The 21904-nt window shown below is 45.5% G+C and overlaps 1 protein-coding gene across 4 annotated transcripts; it reads right to left on the bottom strand.

Moving 5' to 3' along the window:
- Positions 1 to 3329: 3329 nt before the first annotated feature.
- Positions 3330 to 19294, bottom strand: LOC135546699 (aldehyde dehydrogenase family 3 member A2-like). Of its 4 annotated transcripts, none has more exons than XM_064975319.1 (11): positions 19022 to 19294; positions 18121 to 18299; positions 17718 to 17846; positions 17044 to 17146; positions 16440 to 16525; positions 15262 to 15470; positions 14430 to 14547; positions 13949 to 14090; positions 13314 to 13480; positions 12799 to 12937; positions 3330 to 4868 (listed from the first exon to the last, which is right to left on the bottom strand). In XM_064975319.1, exons 2-11 carry the CDS (start codon positions 18274 to 18276, stop codon positions 4576 to 4578), a joined length of 1542 nt encoding a protein of 513 aa, XP_064831391.1. In that variant the 5' UTR covers positions 18277 to 18299; positions 19022 to 19294; the 3' UTR covers positions 3330 to 4575. The 4 variants fall into 4 exon arrangements, with proteins under 4 accessions (XP_064831391.1, XP_064831393.1, XP_064831389.1 ...); XM_064975321.1 differs by having other exon boundaries at positions 12799 to 12898; XM_064975317.1 differs by having other exon boundaries at positions 4776 to 5912.
- Between the last annotated feature and the right edge of the window lie 2610 nt (positions 19295 to 21904).

Raw genomic sequence — 21904 nt, 5'->3', positions numbered from 1 at the left:
TCAGTTTATAACCTCTAACCCCTCAGTTTATAACCTCTAACCCCTCTGTTTATAACCTCTAAACCCTTCTGTTTATAACCACTAAACTCCCCTGTTCCACAGTAATGGTTATGAGCAGCTTTATGGCATTAGCTAAACCAGACCAGACTAAACTTCTAGAGGCCTTACACTGTTTTTATTGACAACACTGTTTTTTTCTGTTTTTTTATTGACAAATGTATTTTTTTTTTATTGACAACAGTGAGTGAACACTTACTCCGTAATACCTGGCTGTACTCACCGGCATTCACCCCCCTCCCACGCTACTAAACGAATGAGAAGAAAAAGTCCTCCAAGAGCATCTAACGACCCTGAGTGGTTATGTATGATAACATTGGTAAAATCAGACTAGCTCTCTGCTGCCACCTGGTGTTTAATGAATGACAACAGTTTGTGACAGCCTAAAACGCAGAACTGCTGGCCCATGTTGACTCCAATCCTTCCCACAGTTGTGTCAAGTTGGCTGGATGTCCTTTGGTGGGGGGTCCATTCTTGATACAAACAGGAAACTGTTGAGCGTGAAAAACCTAGCGACGTTGCAGTTCTTGACACAAACCGGTGCACCTGGCATCTACTACCATTCTCCGTTCAAAGACAGTTAAATCTTTTGTCGCGCCCATTCACCCTCTGAAAGGCACCCACACACAATCCATGTCTCAATTATCTCAAGACTTAAAAATCCTTCTTACCCCGCCATGTTGACCTCCTCCATGCCCAGGGACTTGACCAGACACGCCCGATGATGGCTGAACTGGTCAAACGTGTGCTTCCCATGATACCTTCCTATTCCACTCTGACTCCCAAAGACACGCTACCCTCCAACTCAGTCCCAAGGACACTCTACCCTCCAACTCAGTCCCAAAGACACGCTAAGCCTCCAACTCAGTCCCAAGGACACGCTACCCTCCAACTCAGCCCCAAAGACACGCTAAGCCTCCAACTCAGCCCCAAAGACACACTACCCTTCAACTCAGTCCCAAGGACACGCTACCCTCCAACTCAGTCCCAAGGACACGCTACCCTCCAACTCAGCCCCAAAGACACGCTAAGCCTCCAACTCAGCCCCAAAGACACACTACCCTTCAACTCAGTCCCAAGGACACGCTACCCTCCAACTCAGCCCCAAAGACACGCTACCCTTCAACTCAGTCCCAAGGACACGCTACCCTCCAACTCAGCCCCAAAGACACGCTACCCTCCAACTCAGCCCCAAAGACACGCTACCCTCCAACTCAGTCCCAAGGACACGCTACCCTCCAACTCAGTCCCAAGGACACTCTACCCTTCAACTCAGCCCCAAAGACACGCTACCCTCCAACTCAGTCCCAAAGACACGCTACCCTCCAACTCAGTCCCAAGGACACGCTACCCTCCAACTCAGTCCCAAGGACACGCTACCCTCCAACTCAGTCCCAAAGACACGCTACCCTCCAACTCAGTCCCAAAGACACGCTACCCTCCGACTCAGTCCCAAAGACACGCTACCCTCCGACTCAGTCCCAAAGACACGCTACCCTCCGACTCAGTCCCAAGGACACGCTACCCTCCGACTCAGTCCCAAGGACACGCTACCCTCCAACTCAGTCCCAAAGACACGCTACCCTCCAACTCAGTCCCAAGGACACGCTACCCTCCAACTCAGTCCCAAAGACACGCTACCCTCCAACTCAGTCCCAAAGACACGCTACCCTCCAACTCAGTCCCAAAGACACGCTACCCTCCAACTCAGCCCCAAAGACACGCTACCCTTCAACTCAGTCCCAAGGACACGCTACCCTCCAACTCAGTCCCAAGGACACGCTACCCTCCGACTCAGTCCCAAAGACACGCTACCCTCCGACTCAGTCCCAAAGACACGCTACCCTCTGACTCAGTCCCAAGGACACGCTACCCTCCTACTCAGTCCCAAAGACACGCTACCCTCTGACTCAGTCCCAAGGACACGCTACCCTCCAACTCAGTCCCAAAGACACACTACCCTCCGACTCAGTCCCAAGGACACGCTACCCTCCAACTCAGTCCCAAAGACACGCTACCCTCTGACTCAGTCCCAAGGACACGCTACCCTCCAACTCAGTCCCAAAGACACACTACCCTCCGACTCAGTCCCAAGGACACGCTACCCTCCAACTCAGTCCCAAAGACACACTACCCTCCGACTCAGTCCCAAGGACACACTACCCTCCGACTCAGTCCCAAAGACACACTACCCTCCGACTCAGTCCCAAGGACACGCTACCCTCCAACTCAGTCCCAAAGACACACTACCCTCAGACTCAGTCCCAAGGACACACTACCCTCCGACTCAGTCCCAAAGACACACTACCCTCCAACTCAGTCCCAAAGACACGCTACCCTCCGACTCAGTCCCAAGGACACGCTACCCTCTGACTCAGTCCCAAGGACACGCTACCCTCCAACTCAGTCCCAAAGACACACTACCCTCCAACTCAGTCCCAAAGACACACTACCCTCCAACTCAGTCCCAAAGACACGCTACCCTCCAACTCAGTCCCAAGGACACGCTACCCTCCAACTCAGTCCCAAAGACACACTACCCTCCAACTCAGTCCCAAAGACACGCTACCCTCCAACTCAGTCCCAAAGACACGCTACCCTCCGACTCAGTCCCAAAGACACGCTACCCTCCGACTCAGTCCCAAAGACACGCTACCCTCTGACTCAGTCCCAAGGACACGCTACCCTCCAACTCAGTCCCAAAGACACGCTACCCTCTGACTCAGTCCCAAGGACACGCTACCCTCCAACTCAGTCCCAAAGACACACTACCCTCCGACTCAGTCCCAAGGACACGCTACCCTCCAACTCAGTCCCAAAGACACGCTACCCTCTGACTCAGTCCCAAGGACACGCTACCCTCCAACTCAGTCCCAAAGACACACTACCCTCCGACTCAGTCCCAAGGACACGCTACCCTCCAACTCAGTCCCAAAGACACACTACCCTCCGACTCAGTCCCAAGGACACACTACCCTCCGACTCAGTCCCAAAGACACACTACCCTCCGACTCAGTCCCAAGGACACGCTACCCTCCAACTCAGTCCCAAAGACACACTACCCTCCGACTCAGTCCCAAGGACACACTACCCTCCGACTCAGTCCCAAAGACACACTACCCTCCAACTCAGTCCCAAAGACACGCTACCCTCTGACTCAGTCCCAAGGACACGCTACCCTCCAACTCAGTCCCAAAGACACACTACCCTCCAACTCAGTCCCAAAGACACACTACCCTCCAACTCAGTCCCAAAGACACACTACCCTCCAACTCAGTCCCAAGGACACGCTACCCTCCAACTCAGTCCCAAAGACACACTACCCTCCAACTCAGTCCCAAAGACACGCTACCCTCTGACTCAGTCCCAAGGACACGCTACCCTCCAACTCAGTCCCAAAGACACGCTACCCTCTGACTCAGTCCCAAAGAAAAGCCTAGCAACGTTGCAGTTCTTGACACAATCCGGTGCTCTTGGCACCTACTACCATTCTCTGTTCAAAGGCAGTTAAATCTTTTGTTACGCCCTCTGAATGGCACACATACCAATCCATGTCTCAATTATCTCAAGGCTTAAAAATCCTTCTTTTAACATGTCTCCTCCTCTTCATCTACACTGATTTGAAGTGGATTTAACAGGTGACATCAATAAGGGATCATAGTTTTCACCTGGATTCACCTGGTCAGTCTGTGTCATGGAAAGAGCAGGTGTTCCTAATGTTTTGTACACTCAAGTCTATATTGTATGGTATGTCTGTCCCATATGGTATGCTATTTTCAGTATATGTAGTGCACTACTTTTGACTAGAGCTCTATGGGCGCTGTTCAAAAGTAGTGCACTGAATCGGGAATAGTGTGTCATATGGGTGTATTCGGAGACGACACAAAGGCACATTGAATTACATTGAATTGACGTTATTGTACGAGCCAGATAGGGTTTCCAGGTGCAGCAGGAGAATTAAAAACAACAGATGACCGTTGCATTTTACGAGCAGCCATTTTACCCCTCTACTACCACCACCATCCACTTCAAAAGGAAAGAGGCAAACAACATTTCTCTAACACTGGGGCATATGCGTCAACGTTTTATGTGTGCGGAACATTAAGGCCTACTTTGCTCTAAAAACCTGGTTTTCCATACAGTAGTTCATTGATTAGCCTACTTCATCTTTTTAACTGTAGTTAAGTGATATAACTTCATGAATAGTATTATATAATGCCGTTAAAAAAATTAAACATTAATTTGATACAAATTCATACAACAGAAGTATTTTTTTAAATGAAGACATGGATGGTACAGACTAAAGAAACTCACATAATACCTTGACAATAATGTATTGGTGTCTCTACTCTTTCCCAAAATTACCAGTTTTTCCTGAGAAAGGTAGGAAGATTCCCGGAATCATAAGGGAAGAAGCAGGAAATACGAAATCCTCCAATAAGGATTTCTGGAATGCCGGTAGATTTTGGGGAAGTTACCTAAATGTGCAACCTTAACTTCACTGTGTCTATCCATCAATCACAAACAGGTGCAGCTGACACCGGCCGCTAGTATTAGAATCACAGTCAGGGCGACCAGGAGTCCCAGAGCCACAATGGACGCCGTGACGGCCCAGATGTAGGTGCCCTTGGAGAAGTCAACCAGTGGGGTCCTCATGGCCAGCCTGACCCTGCGAACCTTCTGGTGGTTCTGGGGTGGATACCGCACCATGTGGACCTCCTCCATGCCCAGGGACTTGACCAGACACGCCCGATGATGGCTGAACTGGTCAAAGGTGTGCTTCCCATGATACCTTCCTGTTCCACTCTGACCTGTGGAATGGGGTTAGAGATGTTAGACGTTATGATGTTAAAGTTTCCCAGGTTTACCGGAAATCCCTGTTGGAAGATTCCCGGAATCAGGAGGGACTAAACAGGAAATCCAGGAATCTTCCAACCAGGATTTCGGGCAAACCTGGAACATTTGGGAAAGTTGCTGGAATTTTTCAACCATAGTCCAAATTCAAGGATTCCCTATGTTGGCAACTGTATACCGCTTTCCATTCCAGCAAACCTTTTCTATTATTGTTAGGATATATGCGAAAGCAGTCAGGTGGCTCTCTGATTCAGAGGGGTTGGGGGTTAAATGCGGAAGACACATTTTGGTTGATTCAGTTGTGCAACTGACTAGGCATCCCCTTTCCAATAAAAGACAGAACTAATTTTTCAGTTCTTTGACAATCTTTAAACAAACAAAGATAAATCATAGAATTAGATTAGAATGAAATTATAGATTAAAACGGAAGATCAGAAAAAAAACACATCTAGCAAGCAAACAGCAGCCCGCCATGTGCAAAAATCAGTGGCTCGTCGTCATTACAGAGGATCGGTGATGGCAAACTGACACCGCTAACAACAGTCGGGGTGGGGGGCTTACACCACCAGGGTTGTGAGTTTAGTTACAGTGTCGGACACACAAAGACATTATTCTAAAGCCAGGGAAACCAGGCACAGGGACATGTCTTTCGTTGAATGTACGTCGGCCAATACAGGTACAGACTGGCTAGCGCCAGATTTGCCAAAGTCTCCAACAGGTGCAGTTCAAGCCACCAGCAATTAGCAGGATGGCAGTCAAGGTGACCAGGAGACCGAAAGCAAAGACTGTTGCTGTCACGGCCCAGATGTAGGTTTTCCTAGAGAAGTCGACCAGTGGCGTCCTCATGGCCAGCCTGACCCTGCGAGCCTTCTGGCGGTTCTGGGGAGGGTACCGCACCATGTTGACCTCCTCCATGCCCAGGGACTTGACCAGACACGCCCGATGATGGCTGAACTGGTCAAAGGTGTGCTTTCCATGATACCTTCCTGTTCCACTCTGACCTGTGGGGTTCATAGGTCACAGGGCTAGGGTCAGATGAGGGGTCAAAGGGTCATGGGACTTGTTAAGGATTAGATGTTAGCTGCATGACGCTCTAGCAGCACTTCTTCAACTCAGTCCCAAGAACACGCTACCTTCCGACTCAGTCCCAAGGACACGCTACCCTCCGACTCAGTCCCAAGGACACGCTACCCTCCGACTCAGTCCCAAGGACCCGCTACCCTCCGACTCAGTCCCAAGGACCCGCTACCCTCCGACTCAGTCCCAAGGACACCGCTACCCTCCGACTCAGTCCCAAGGACACTCTACCCTCCGCCTCAGTCCCAAGGACACTCTACCCTCCGCCTCAGTCCCAAGGACACTCTACCCTCCGACTCAGTCCCAAGGACACTCTACCCTCCGACTCAGTCCCAAGGACACTCTACCCTCCGGCTCAGTCCCAAGGACACTCTACCCTCCGGCTCAGTCCCAAGGACGCTGGATTATCTCTGTGGTAATTTATCTCCTAAAGAGGATCTCTATATGGATTATCTCTATGGTAATTTATCTCCTAAAGAGGATCTCTATATGGATTATCTCTGTGGTAACTTGTCCCCTAAAGAGGGTCTCTATATGGATTATCTCTATGGTAACATGTCCCCTAAAGAGGATCTATATGGATTATCTCTGTGGTAACTTGTCTCCTAAAGAGGATCTCTATATGGATTATCTCTATGGTAACTTGTCTCCTAAAGAGGATCTCTATATGGATTATCTCTATGGTAACTTGTCTCCTAAAGAGGATCTCTATATTGATGTATTATTTCTGTGTATTGTATCTGTACAGGATGAACTCTGAATTACTCAAAGGGGGTTTATGTTCCTCTCAGGAATGCTGTTCTACTTACATCTACCTCCCCCCCTCATCACACCAGCCTTTAGATGCTGTTCTATTTACATTAGTCTCACCCCCTCATCACACCAGCCTTTAGATGCTGTTCTATTTACATTAGTCTCACCCCCTCATCACACCAGCCTTTAGATGCTGTTCTATTTACATTAGTCTCACCCCCTAATCACACCAGCCTTTAGATGCTGTTCTATTTACATCTACCTCCCCCCCTCATCACACCAGCCTTTAGATGCTGTTCTATTTACATTAGTCTCACCCCCTCATCACACCAGCCTTTAGATGCTGTTCTATTTACATTAGTCTCACCCCCTCATCACACCAGCCTTTAGATGCTGTCCTATTTACATTAGTCTCACCCTCATCACACCAGCCTTTAGATGCTGTTCTATTTACATCGGCCTCACCCCCCCATCACACCAGCCTTTAGATGCTGTTCTATTTACATCGGTCTCACCCCCTCATCACACCAGCCTTTAGATGCTGTTCTATTTACATTAGTCTCACCCCCTCATCACACCAGCCTTTAGATGCTGTTCTATTTACATTAGTCTCACCCCCTCATCACACCAGCCTTTAGATGCTGTTCTATTTACATTAGTCTCCCCCCTCATCACACCAGCCTTTAGATGCTGTTCTATTTACATTAGTCTCACCCCCTCATCACACCAGCCTTTAGATGCTGTTCTATTTACATTAGTCTCCCCCTCATCACACCAGCCTTTAGATGCTGTTCTATTTACATTAGTCTCACCCCCTCATCACACCAGCCTTTAGATGCTGTTCTATTTACATTAGTCTCACCCCCTCATCACACCAGCCTTTAGATGCTGTTCTATTTACATTAGTCTCACCCCCTCATCACACCAGCCTTTAGATGCTGTTCTATTTACATCGGCCTCACCCCCATCACACCAGCCTTTAGATGCTGTTCTATTTACATCGGTCTCACCCCCTCATCACACCAGCCTTTAGATGCTGTTCTATTTACATTAGTCTCACCCCCTCATCACACCAGCCTTTAGATGCTGTTCTATTTACATTAGTCTCACCCCCTCATCACACCAGCCTTTAGATGCTGTCCTATTTACATTAGTCTCACCCCCTCATCACACCAGCCTTTAGATGCTGTTCTATTTACATTAGTCTCACCCCCTCATCACACCAGCCTTTAGATGCTGTTCTATTTACATTAGTCTCACCCCCTCATCACACCAGCCTTTAGATGCTGTTCTATTTACATCGGCCTCACCCCCATCACACCAGCCTTTAGATGCTGTTCTATTTACATCGGTCTCACCCCCTCATCACACCAGCCTTTAGATGCTGTTCTATTTACATTAGTCTCACCCCCTCATCACACCAGCCTTTAGATGCTGTTCTATTTACATCGGTCTCACCCCCTCATCACACCAGCCTTTAGATGCTGTTCTATTTACATTAGTCTCCCCCTCATCACACCAGCCTTTAGATGCTGTTCTATTTACATTAGTCTCTCCCCCCCTCATCACACCAGCCTTTAGATGCTGTTCTATTTACATTAGTCTCACCCCCTCATCACACCAGCCTTTAGATGCTGTTCTACTTACATTAGTCTCACCCCCTCATCACACCAGCCTTTAGATGCTGTTCTATTTACATTAGTCTCACCCCCTCATCACACCAGCCTTTAGATGCTGTTCTATTTACATTAGTCTCACCCCCTCATCACACCAGCCTTTAGATGCTGTTCTATTTAAATTAGTCTCACCCCCTCATCACACCAGCCTTTAGATGCTGTTCTATTTACATTAGTCTCACCCCCTCATCACACCAGCCTTTAGATGCTGTTCTATTTACATTAGTCTCACCCCCTCATCACACCAGCCTTTAGATGCTGTTCTATTTACATTAGTCTCACCCCTCATCACACCAGCCTTTAGATGCTGTTCTATTTACATTAGTCTCACCCCCTCATCACACCAGCCTTTAGATGCTGTTCTATTTACATTAGTCTCACCACCTCATCACACCAGCCTTTAGATGCTGTCCTATTTACATTAGTCTCACCCCCTCATCACACCAGCCTTTAGATGCTGTTCTATTTACATTAGTCTCACCCCCTCATCACACCAGCCTTTAGATGCTGTTCTATTTACATTAGTCTCACCCCCTCATCACACCAGCCTTTAGATGCTGTTCTATTTACATTAGTCTCACCCCCTCATCACACCAGCCTTTAGATGCTGTTCTATTTACATTAGTCTCACTTCCTCATCACACCAGCCTTTAGATGCTGTCCTATTTACATTAGTCTCACCCCCTCATCACACCAGCCTTTAGATGCTGTTCTATTTACATTAGTCTCACCCCCTCATCACACCAGCCTTTAGATGCTGTTCTATTTACATTAGTCTCACCCCCTCATCACACCAGCCTTTAGATGCTGTTCTATTTACATTAGTCTCACCCCCTCATCACACCAGCCTTTAGATGCTGTTCTATTTACATTAGTCTCACCCCCTCATCACACCAGCCTTTAGATGCTGTTCTATTTACATTAGTCTCACCCCCTCATCACACCAGCCTTTAGATGCTGTTCTATTTACATTAGTCTCACCCCCTCATCACACCAGCCTTTAGATGCTGTCCTATTTACATCGGCCTCACCCCCTCATCACACCAGCCTTTAGATGCTGTTCTATTTACATTAGTCTCACCCCTCATCACACCAGCCTTTAGATGCTGTTCTATTTACATTAGTCTCACCCCTCATCACACCAGCCTTTAGATGCTGTCCTATTTACATTAGTCTCCCCCTCATCACACCAGCCTTTAGATGCTGTTCTATTTACATTAGTCTCACCCCCTCATCACACCAGCCTTTAGATGCTGTTCTATTTACATTAGTCTCACCCCCTCATCACACCAGCCTTTAGATGCTGTTCTATTTACATTAGTCTCACCCCCTCATCACACCAGCCTTTAGATGCTGTTCTATTTACATCGGTCTCACCCCCTCATCACACCAGCCTTTAGATGCTGTTCTATTTACATTAGTCTCACCCCCTCATCACACCAGCCTTTAGATGCTGTTCTATTTACATTAGTCTCACCCCCTCATCACACCAGCCTTTAGATGCTGTTCTATTTACATCGGCCTCACCCCCTCATCACACCAGCCTTTAGATGCTGTTCTATTTACATTAGTCTCACCCCCTCATCACACCAGCCTTTAGATGCTGTTCTATTTACATTAGTCTCACCCCCTCATCACACCAGCCTTTAGATGCTGTTCTATTTACATTAGTCTCACCCCTCATCACACCAGCCTTTAGATGCTGTTCTATTTACATTAGTCTCACCCCCTCATCACACCAGCCTTTAGATGCTGTTCTATTTACATTAGTCTCACCCCCTCATCACACCAGCCTTTAGATGCTGTTCTATTTACATCGGTCTCACCCCCTCATCACACCAGCCTTTAGATGCTGTTCTATTTACATTAGTCTCACCCCCTCATCACACCAGCCTTTAGATGCTGTTCTATTTACATTAATCTCACCCCCTCATCACACCAGCCTTTAGATGCTGTCCTATTTACATTAGTCTCACCCCCTCACCACACCAGCCTTTAGATGCTGTTCTATTTACATTAGTCTCACCCCTCATCACACCAGCCTTTAGATGCTGTTCTATTTACATTAGTCTCACCCCTCATCACACCAGCCTTTAGATGCTGTTCTATTTACATCGGCCTCACCCCCTCATCACACCAGCCTTTAGATGCTGTTCTATTTACATTAGTCTCACCCCTCATCACACCAGCCTTTAGATGCTGTCCTATTTACATTAGTCTCACCCCTCATCACACCAGCCTTTAGATGCTGTTCTATTTACATTAGTCTCACCCCTCATCACACCAGCCTTTAGATGCTGTTCTATTTACATTAGTCTCACCCCCTCATCACACCAGCCTTTAGATGCTGTTCTATTTACATTAGTCTCACCCCCTCATCACACCAGCCTTTAGATGCTGTTCTATTTACATTAGTCTCACCCCTCATCACACCAGCCTTTAGATGCTGTTCTATTTACATCGGCCTCACCCCCCTCATCACACCAGCCTTTAGATGCTGTTCTATTTACATTAGTCTCACCCCCTCATCACACCAGCCTTTAGATGCTGTTCTATTTACATTAGTCTCACCCCCTCATCACACCAGCCTTTAGATGCTGTTCTATTTACATTAGTCTCACCCCCTCATCACACCAGCCTTTAGATGCTGTGACACCCTGAGGAGATTGTTGGGCCTGGGGGTGTTTAGGTTACTGTAAACTTGGTATTGTTTGATTGGTCAATGGTGCTTGGTTTTGGGTTGAGAAGGTTCCACCTTCAGATGTTCTACAGGTAATGAAATGCATTGGTTCTCTCTCTTATCCTGTATCCAGGTTGTATGATCAATTCTTGCTTCCTAGAATTCTCGGCCTCTGGCCTAGTGAGTGTCTCGTTGTTCATGCTTTGTCCTATAAGTTAACTGTAGGATCTATGTGGTTGGAATAATGCCTTGTAACGCTTGTTGATGTTTGGAACTTAAGCTTCCTGCCTGGTATGTTCATCCATTCATTGTTCAATGTTAATTAATCATCTGCCTTTGATGTAGACAATTCTCAGACCCATTCTTGTTCAATGTTAATTAACCATCTGCCTTTGATGTAGACAATTCTCAGATCCATTCATTGTTCAATGTTAATTAACCATCTGCCTTTGATGTAGACAATTCTCAGACCCATTCATTGTTCAATGTTAATTAACCATCTGCCTTTGATGTAGACAATTCTCAGACCCATTCTTGTTAGTCAACGTCAACTCATTGTCTAATGCTTGCTTGTACATTTTAATTATCTTTATAGAGTCATGGTAAACATTTTAATGGGTTAATTGCTTCGTCTTTGTTACGGGTTTTATGTGACGTATATCTAATATACTTGTATATACACGTATTACTACTTACCACAGTCAGAGGGTGAATTTAGACACAGTTGACTTGAGTTTATTTTTATTTTTACAGGGACAGAGCACATTAATCAACGTTTCAGTAAAAGTGCCGGTTTTAGCCAGCCGGCTAATTTTCAACCGCAGTCCCTGGGCAGGTTATTAAAAACAATTACAATATAGACAATAGCAACATAGGACAAGCAAGACGTAGCATACAGACAGAGCAACATAGAGCAAAAAGCAGCAAGACAAAATTCATAAAAGCAACAAAGTGTTTCTATCTGTCGACTGCAGGCTAGCCACCATTGGACTGTCGTAGGCATGACGACTTTAGTGGCTGTGTGTGGTCGGGCCGGCAGTGGCATCATACCAGCTGCCGTCAGTTAACCAAAATCGCACCAATACCGGCTAGTGTGCCAACCAACAGTATATTCACCAGAGGTCCGGCTAGCGTGCCAACCAACAGTATATTCACCAGAGGTCCGGCTAGTGTGCCAACCAACAGTCTATTCACCAGAGGTACGGCTAGCGTGCCAACCAACAGTATATTCACCAGAGGTCCGGCTAGCGTGCCAACCAACAGTCTATTCACCAGAGGTCCGGCTAGCGTGCCAACCAACAGTATATTCACCAGAGGTCCGGCTAACGTGCCAACCAACAGTATATTCACCAGAGGTCCGGCTAGCGTGCCAACCAACAGTATATTCACCAGAGGTCCGGCTAGCGTGCCAACCAACAGTATATTCACCAGACGTCCGGCTAGCGTGCCAACCAACAGTATATTCACCAGAGGTCCGGCTAGCGTGCCAACCAACAGTATATTCACCAGAGGTCCGGCTAGCGTGCCAACCAACAGTATATTCACCAGACGTCCGGCTAGCGTGCCAACCAACAGTATATTCACCAGAGGTCCGGCTAGCGTGCCAACCAACAGTATATTCACCAGAGGTCCGGCTAGGGCGTATCCTAAAGCCTAACAGTATCCTAAAGCCTAACAGTATTAAAAGACAAGTTTTCTTACCTACACCCCCAAAGGGCAGAGAGTTGAGGGTGTAGTGCATAATAACGTCGTTGACTGTCACCCCACCACTGGTAGTCTCAGCCAGCATTCGCTTTATCACCTTATGGACAGAGACAGAGAGAGGGATGTCTTGTATCACCTTATGGACAGAGACAGAGAGAGGGATGTATTTTATCACCTTAATGACAGACAGAGAGAGGGATATATTTGATCACCTTAATGACAGAGACAGAGAGAGGGGTGTCTTATCACCTTATGGACAGAGACAGAGAGAGAGATGTCTTTTATCAGCCCCATCATATGTAAATACATACTGTACATACCCCAAAATAAGGACAATTGTTGTTGCCACAGTAACAGATGACCTCCTTCCAGTATATAAACAACATTTCAGCAGGAGTTCAACTAAAAGTGACCCATGCCCAATCCAGGTGTAATCTCCACTTTTCCTCCTGTTTTGGGGGGGATTTCAGCCCTACTCCATAGCTTGCTCACTAGCTCCCTCCAGACCTTACCTTCTTGTTGGAGGAGAAGACGTAGAGCGCCAGGGGCTTCTCTCTCTCGTTGATGAAGTGGATGGCTTCATCTATGTCGCTGACGGTCACTATGGGCAACAGGGGCCCGAAGATCTCCTCCTGCATCAGCCTAGCCTGGGGGGGCACGTCCTTCACCACCGTGGGGGCTGAGGGGTCAGGGGTCAAAGTTTTTTTGACAGACCAACCAAGCATAACTTCGGCTGGAGGATTCTCAATTAGTACATTCTTAGTTTGAGGATTCCCAGTTAGAGGATTCCCAGTTGGGAGATTCCTGGAATCAAGAGAGCCGAAGCAGGGAGGGAATCCTCCAACTGAGCCACACTTGGTCCCATGCAACGGCAGGGTTGTGGGTTTGATTCTCACGGGGGGACCAGTACAAATTAAATTGTATGCACTCACTACTCCGGATAAGAGCATCTGCTAAATGACTAAAAATGTTTGTTTTTTTATTGTAAAAAAAAATGTAATTCTCCAATTTGAGATTTTTGAAAAACCTTGTAAATTTGGGAAATGTTGCCAACCCAAGGGGAAATACAGTAATATTAAAACCCAAGTCTGCCCAACTACTAACTAATGTATCACCAAATATCTGTGAGCCCAATGAGACTGCGTACCAATATAGCGCTGTGATGAGTCACTCTGCCCCCCTACTGTTGCCGTGTAGCCCTCCAGTAGAGTCATCAAGCGGTTGAAGTGGCGCTGGTTGATGATGCGGCCGTAGTCAGGGGAGGATTTGGGGTCAGGCCCATAAAACTCCTAGGATTAAGGAAAACAACGTGTGGATTAGATGCTAGCTGAGAGTAAGGGGTTGCTACCTACAGTCAATCAGGGTCGGGGTCAATTCTGGAAGGGAATTGAAATCAAATTCATGAATTGGGAAGATTCTCATAGAAAACTATGGACCCCCCCCCCAAGTGTTTTATTTATGAATCTAATCATTTCATTTCACTTCCCAAATTGACTGAATTGAACATCTGAATTGATGCCATACTGTGTACATTAATATACAATGTAATAAGGTAGTAATCCATTGACAGAGCTATCGTAGCATCCTTGCTAGCTAGCTACAGTAGAGATAGAGAGGACGTAAGAGACCAGTAGTGTCTGCCGGATGCCCTCCACCACTCTGTTCTGGATGCTGGGTTCACACAGGATGTAGTCTGGGGCGATGCACGTCTGACCACAGTTCACAAACTTCCCCCACGTGATACGCCTGCGGTGGATGAACAAAAACAACACGAAGAGAAACATTAAATGAAAAAATATACCACAGACATCAAATCAATACGCATATTTCACATACACTTTGAACATTTTTCAGTTTCAAGCATTCTGATGATTTGTAAAAAGGAGCTAAGCATGCTGTTGTCTCATTACATATAACGACCCTTTAGGGTTAAACAATTCTGGGGGAAAAATCCTCAAATCCCCTGGTTTTCCAGAAATCTTGGGTGGAGGGTTATATATTTCCTGCTTATTCCCTTCTAACTCCGGGAATCTCAAAAGGGATTTCTGGAAAACCTTGGAGTTTTGGGAATGTTTTTACAATTTTGCAACCCTATGACCCTTAAATCCTGCTCCTCACATCTTTCTCAACTTTCTACATCACCAACTGCCAAAACATTAGCCACGATGCTAAGCTAATACACGTCAGCTGAAACTGCTTTGCTAGTCAAAGATGCTAACTAGCACAAAACTCCCTATCAAAGATGCTAACTAGTACAAAACTTCCTATCAAAGATGCTAACTGTTAAAGCTAGCTCACTATGTCATCTCCAGCTGATATCAACAGGTGGTGGGGCTGTTACCTTGACCAACAATATGGCTGTTATATTACTGACACCATGTATTACAGAAAACATGTATGACAGACCACAGGTATTACAGACCAAATGTAATTACTATGAACTACATTGAGGTTTCTGACCGGCATGCGACTCTGAGATCGACGTCCTTATCGATGTAACAGGGGCTCTTCCCCCCCAGCTCCAGGGTCACGGGGGTGAGGTGTCGGGCTGCTGCCTCCATCACCAGTTTACCCACAGTGCTGTTCCCTGTGTAGAAGACGTGGTCGAAACGCTGACGCAGCAACTCCTGGGTCTCTGACACGCCCCCACACACTACAGGGTACAGCTCCTGGAAAGACCCCAACATTAATTAACAGGACAGTTCATCCCAGAACCAAAACTGCTTAGATGCATGCTAAGATGCTTGCAAATTAAGAATGCTGTGTACTATCCTTTTAAGCATGCTGTGTACTATCCCTTTAAGCGTGCTGTGAACTATCCCTTTAAGCGTGCTGTGAACTATCCCTTTAAGCGTGCTGTGAACTATTCCTTTAAGCGTGCAGTGAACTATCCCTTTAAACGTGCTGTGAACTATCCCTTTAAGAGTGCTGTGTACTACACCGTTAAGCATGCTGTGAACTATCCCTTTAAACGTGCTGTGAACTATCCCTTTAAGCGTGCTGTACTACACCGTTAAGCATGCTGTGAACTATCCCTTTAAACGTGCTGTGAACTATCCCTTTAAGCGTGCTGTGTACTACACCGTTAAGCATGCTGTGAACTATCCCTTTAAGCATGCTGTGAACTATCCCTTTAAACGTGCTGTGAACTATCCCTTTAAGTGTGCTGTGTACTACACCGTTAAGCGGGGATGTAGCCAGTATATGTGTATGACATCACAGCAACAGAGGACTTGTCTATACTACACGCAGTAATAAGGTCATGCTGTAACATTGGAGATAAATCACTGACTATTGGCTCACAGTCACAGGACTAAAACAGTACAGCTCAGATTGCTCTCATAAACTGAGTGTACAAAACATTAAGAACACCTTCCGAATATTGAGTTGCTTTCACCTGGTCAGTCTATGTCATGGAAAGAACAGGTGTTCCTAATGTTTTGTACACTCAGGTGTACCACCTATATATGGGTGGTGTACCAAATAGCACCCTATTCCCTATCTAGTGCACTACTTTTGACCAGGGCCCATAGGGTTCTTGTCTAAAGTAGTGCACTATATAGGGAATGGGGTGCCATTTGAGGGACAGTTACATACAGTATTCTCATACAGCAGACAAGGGGGAATAGAATAGGGACCTGGTCCAGATATCGTGGGAGCAGAGCTTTGAGGAGACTAGCTGAGTATACACTCAGCTCAGACGGCTTCACCACAGCTGCATTGCCTGCAGAGAGAGAGGGAGAGGGAGAGGAGGGGAGAATAAGAGAGGGAGAGAGAATAAGAGAGAGAGAGAATAAGAGAGAGAGAGAGAGAGAGAGAGAGAGAGAGAGAGAGAGAATGAACAGTGTGTGAATGGGATGACATCACTAACAGTGTGTGTGTGTGTGTGTGTGTGTGTGTGTGTGTGTGTGTGTGTGTGTGTGTGTGTGTGTGTGTGTGTGTGTGTGTGTGAATGGATGACATCATTAACAGTGTGTGTGTGTGTGTGTGTGTGTGTGTGTGTGTGTGTGTGTGTGTGTGTGTGTGTGTGTGTGTGTGTGTGTGTGTGAATGGGATGACATCACTAAGCACTGTGTGTGAATTGGATGACATCACTCAGTGGTAGCAGAATGCCAGACATCTTAGGGAGATGGATAATGCTGTGTGTACGCGTCAGTGAGGGATGGAGAGACAATACTGAATACAAGACAACTACAGTGGTGGGAAAAGTAGGAGAGGAGGGGGGGGGTCGTTGGGGCGTACCTGCAGCGATAGCCCCGACCAGGGGCTGCAGGGTTAGGGCCCAGGGGTAGTTCCAGGCCCCGATAATGAGGACCACTCCCAGGGGCTCCGGCTGGATGTACGCCTTCAAGTACAGTACATTACAGTACATTACATTCAACTTTATTCATCCCTTTTGAGTTCCAAGTAGAACCCTTTTGAGTCCCAAGTAGAACCCTTTTGAGTTCCAAGTAGAACCCTTTTGAGTTCCAAGTAGAACCCTTTTGAGTTCCAAGTAGAACCTTTTTGAGTTCCAAGCAGAACCCTGTTGAGTTCCAAGCAGAACCCTTTTGAGTTCCAAGTAGAACCCTTTTGAGTCCCAAGTAGAACCCTTTTGAGTTCCAAGTAGAACCCTTTTGAGTTCCAAGTAGAACCCTTTTGAGTTCCAAGTAGAACCCTTTTGAGTTCCAAGTAGAACCCTTTTGAGTTCCAAGTAGAACCCTTTTGAGTTCCAAGTAGAACCTTTTTGAGTTCCAAGCAGAACCCTGTTGAGTTCCAAGCAGAACCCTGTTGAGTTCCAAGCAGAACCCTCTGTTGAAAGGGTTATTCAAAGGGGACAGCGGCAGAACCATTTTAAGTTCTAGATATAACTTTGATTCTAACAGTGTAGCTAAGTGTAAAGTCTTCCGTAAGTCCTAAAGTCTTCCGTAGCGTACCTGGTCTGAGATGGTGAGGAGGTTCCTCTCTACAGGCCGAGGAGCAGCCCACTGGGCCAGCTTCGACACAGCCAGGCTGATCTCATTCTCCAGGCCGATCAACTCAAACAGCAGGGTGTCGTACTGGCTCTGTGGAACGCAAGGTGAGGTTTATTCAGTAAACTTACTGAAAATCTTTGCAGAATGATCGAAATGTATAAATCTGTGTATTTGTACAGTTATTCCCAACACTATAAACTTTCAAAAGCTGCTGATGAAGACATAATTCCTAGTTCAGAGGCGTGATAGTTTGTGATATTCTTACAAGGCTCATGTAATTGGCTTTTATCGAAGGTGTCACAATTGACCTCAAGACTATCACAGCTCCATGTAATGAACTACTACTGTATGTTTGAAGCTTTACCCTGTTGATGTCCTGTCTGAGGGCGGTGGCGATCTCTCCCTGTCTGTCTGTGATCATCCTCTGGAGAGACTTGAGCTGCTGAACTCTGAACTCCTGGGGTCGCGACCTCCCAGCGAGGAAAGCCTCCCTGGCCCTCTGCACCGCCTGCTTCTCCATGGTAACCGGTCACCAGCACACACCTGAACAGTAAACGCACAGCCACTGTAAAGTATACACAAAGTACACCTGTTCAGATAGACACAGGTACATTTCACTAGAATACACCTGTAAAGTACAGCAGACAGACACAGGGACTAAAAATATGCACATCCTTGTATTTGTATCGTACATGGCTATATACTGTATCTAACTACATTTCTTATGAAAGATAATTGTTTTGAATAATTACAGTACATTGGTTTATCATAGATTTGCCTATGAATACTCACGTGAAGAAAGTACAGAGAATTATCCCAAACCATCAAATAAATGTGCAGTGCTTTTGTGGTCTGCTTAAAATGAACAAATAGGAAGTAGGTCTACTGTATTTTTCTTGAAGAGTATATTATCTAATCAACTTTGAGCTGCTATGTAGCGGGATTCAACAGAGGACAAAGCACGAAAGTAGAATGCACGGTCTGCAATAGAAGAGTAACTACAGGGTCAAGAGTACTTTGAAAGTACTATTCAGTTGTTTGTTTTCTCTACCGTCAACCTAAATGTGGAATATAAAATATTACTTAAAAATGAGTTTACATATGTTGGTTGTCAAATCTGTTGAAATAATCATGAAATGGTGAATTACGATGCTTTCACCGTACAATAAAGAAGTACTGAACAGTATTTTGTCTGTTGAATAAGCTTAACTACATCATCAAATACATTAAAAACATGTAAAAAAAACACCGTTTCCAATACTCACACATGAATAAAAGAAGCACGCAGGATTATTGTCTGTTGTCAATAAATTCCATCCATAAATCGGAAAAAACGAAGGACAAAAAATACACTTCTGAAAAGTTCAACCCTGCGGGACAGTGTTTAAAAAAACGATATCATAAACGTTACTATTCTGCGCAAACTTCTTGCATAAAATAAAAAGCCATTCACCGTGTGAAAAACATGCGCTGCTATCGATGTCTCATTACCAAGGAGGTGAACTACATTATGCCACAGTACCGTACCTTCTGTTCTGCCCAGGTTCTGCCTCACTGACGTAACCGTGGGATTGACGTTCATTTATTGCTCGAGGCGACGGGTGGTATCGGTTTAGCTGCAGACGGTAGCCGACTCAAATGAGCCGTTTTTTGCATTTTTGCTAATTAATGGAATTATTTGTCTTTATGGAAAACAAACTAAAATGACCTAGAATTTTCTTAATGAAGTTAATAAAATATGTTTAAAATATATACATATATGTATTTTTTTTATGTCTCCTAGACAGACAACACCTTGTTTCTTATCGTGTATTTTTTGACTGTCCTTCTTGCCATTATGAATGTGTTATTTCAATTTGTTTCTATGGGCTTTAGTATAAAGGCCCAAATCAATATTTAATCAAATCATTTGTTAATATTTTTTTTATATCCAAAGGGGTCCTAAAATGTAAAAAACAAATAGTTAAATGACCCATTGTACACTATATATACAAAAGTATGTGGACACATTTGAAATGAGTTGATTCGAGTAGAAAGAGTTGAAATGAGTAGAAAGCCTTCCCAGAAGAGTGGAGGCTGTTATAGCAGCAATGTTCCAACATCTAGTGAAAGCCTTCCCAGAAGAGTGGAGGCTGTTATAGCAGCAATGTTCCAACATCTAGTGGAAAGCCTTCCCAGAAGAGTGGAGGCTGTTATAGCAGCAATGTTCCAACATCTAGTGGAAAGCCATCCCAGAAGTGTGGAGGCTGTTATAGCAGCAATGTTCCAACATCTAGTGGAAAGCCTTCCCAGAAGAGTGGAGGCTGTTATAGCAGCAATGTTCCAACATCTGGTGGAAAACCTTCCCAGAAGAGTGGAGGCTGTTATAGCAGCATTATTCCAACATCTAGTGGAAAACCTTCCTATAAGAGTGGAGGCTGTTATAACAGCAAAGGGGGGACCAACTCCATATTAATGGCCATGATTTTGGAATGAGTTGTTCGACGAGCAGGTGTCCACATACTTTTGATCTAGTAGTAAACCTTTTAAAACAATTCCATATGTCAGTTTAGCGCCACAAGATTATCAACCCATATGAATGTGCTTGATAAACATTTTAAGTGCGCTTCAACACTTAAACCACAACAACAACCACTAGAAATGTTTGCTGGGACTCTCCATAATACAGATTGAGAGGGAAATTAATTGCTGGGACTCTCCATAATACAGATTGAGAGGGAAATTAATTGCTGGGACTCTCCATAATACAGATTGAGAGGGGAAATGAATTGCTGGGACTCTCCATAATACAGATTGAGAGGGGAAATTAATTGCTGGGACTCTCCATAATACAGATTGAGAGGGGAAATGAATTGCTGGGACTCTCCATAATACAGATTGAAAGGGAAATGAATTGCTGGGACTCTCCATAATACAGATTGAGAGGGAAATGAATTGCTGGGACTCTCCATAATACAGATTAGGAGGGAAATGAATTGCTGGGACTCTCCATAATACAGATTGAGAGGGAAATGAATTGCTGGGACTCTCCATAATACAGATTGAGAGGGAAATGAATTGCTGGGACTCTCTATAATACAGATTGAGAGGGGAAATGAATTGCTGGGACTCTCCATAATACAGATTGAGAGGGAAATGAATTGCTGGGACTCTATAATACAGATTGAGAGGGAAATGTATTACTGGGACTCTCCATAATACAGATTGAGAGGGAAATGAATTACTGGGACTCTCCATAATACAGATTGAGGAGGAAATGGATTACTGCAGGTAGTTTAATCATCCATAGAGATCCTATTCAATAATTTGCTTACTCTAATTCCTAATTCTATGGTTTTGTTCATATTGTTGTAGGCTATGATTCACACAGTACATTATAACGCTTGGAATTTGCCTTCCATACTAATCAGAGTACCATTGGACATAATCACGTGTAAAACAGTAGGAGGCACATTCTTTACATGACAAAATCGTCCTTTAGGAAAAACCCAGGAAGAAAACACTGAATACAGCATACTCAATCTGATGAGGTCAGAATACATTTTCAACAGTGTAACAGAAATTAAATGCTCATGGCACAATATGAAATAAAAACAACCTGCATTAAACAGGTTTAGTGGCATTATAAACATCTTTAAAATGATTGAAGGTTTATAACCATTTTATGAATGAATAAAAGTAACATTTACATTTAATTCAAAATGAACTATAGCATTTTTGGTAAGACTGACACTGATCCATAACTGTTGCTTCAGTGCTACAAGTCTAAATCAGAGTCCAAGATGGTGGAGCCACGCGTGCACCAGTTTCCCCCTCAGCCTCACAGCAGGAACACCAGTTTCCCCCTCAGCCTCACAGCAGGAACACCAGTTTCCCCCTCAGCCTCACAGCAGAACACCAGTTTCCCCCTCAGCCTCACAGCAGGAACACCAGTTTCCCCCTCAGCCTCACAGCAGGAACACCAGTTTCCCCCTCAGCCTCACAGCAGGAACACCAGTTTCCCCCTCAGCCTCACAGCAGGAACACCAGTTTACCCCTCAGCCTCACAGCAGGAACACCAGTTTCCCCCTCAGCCTCACAGCAGGAACACCAGTTTCCCCCTCAGCCTCACAGCAGGAACACCAGTTTCCCCCTCAGCCTCACAGCAG

The sequence above is a fragment of the Oncorhynchus masou genome, chromosome 9 (assembly GCF_036934945.1).
Source record: "Oncorhynchus masou masou isolate Uvic2021 chromosome 9, UVic_Omas_1.1, whole genome shotgun sequence".
Classification (NCBI taxonomy): domain Eukaryota; kingdom Metazoa; phylum Chordata; class Actinopteri; order Salmoniformes; family Salmonidae; genus Oncorhynchus; species Oncorhynchus masou.
Note: the sequence above shows the minus strand (reverse complement) of the source record. Positions and strands in the feature narration are given on the sequence as shown.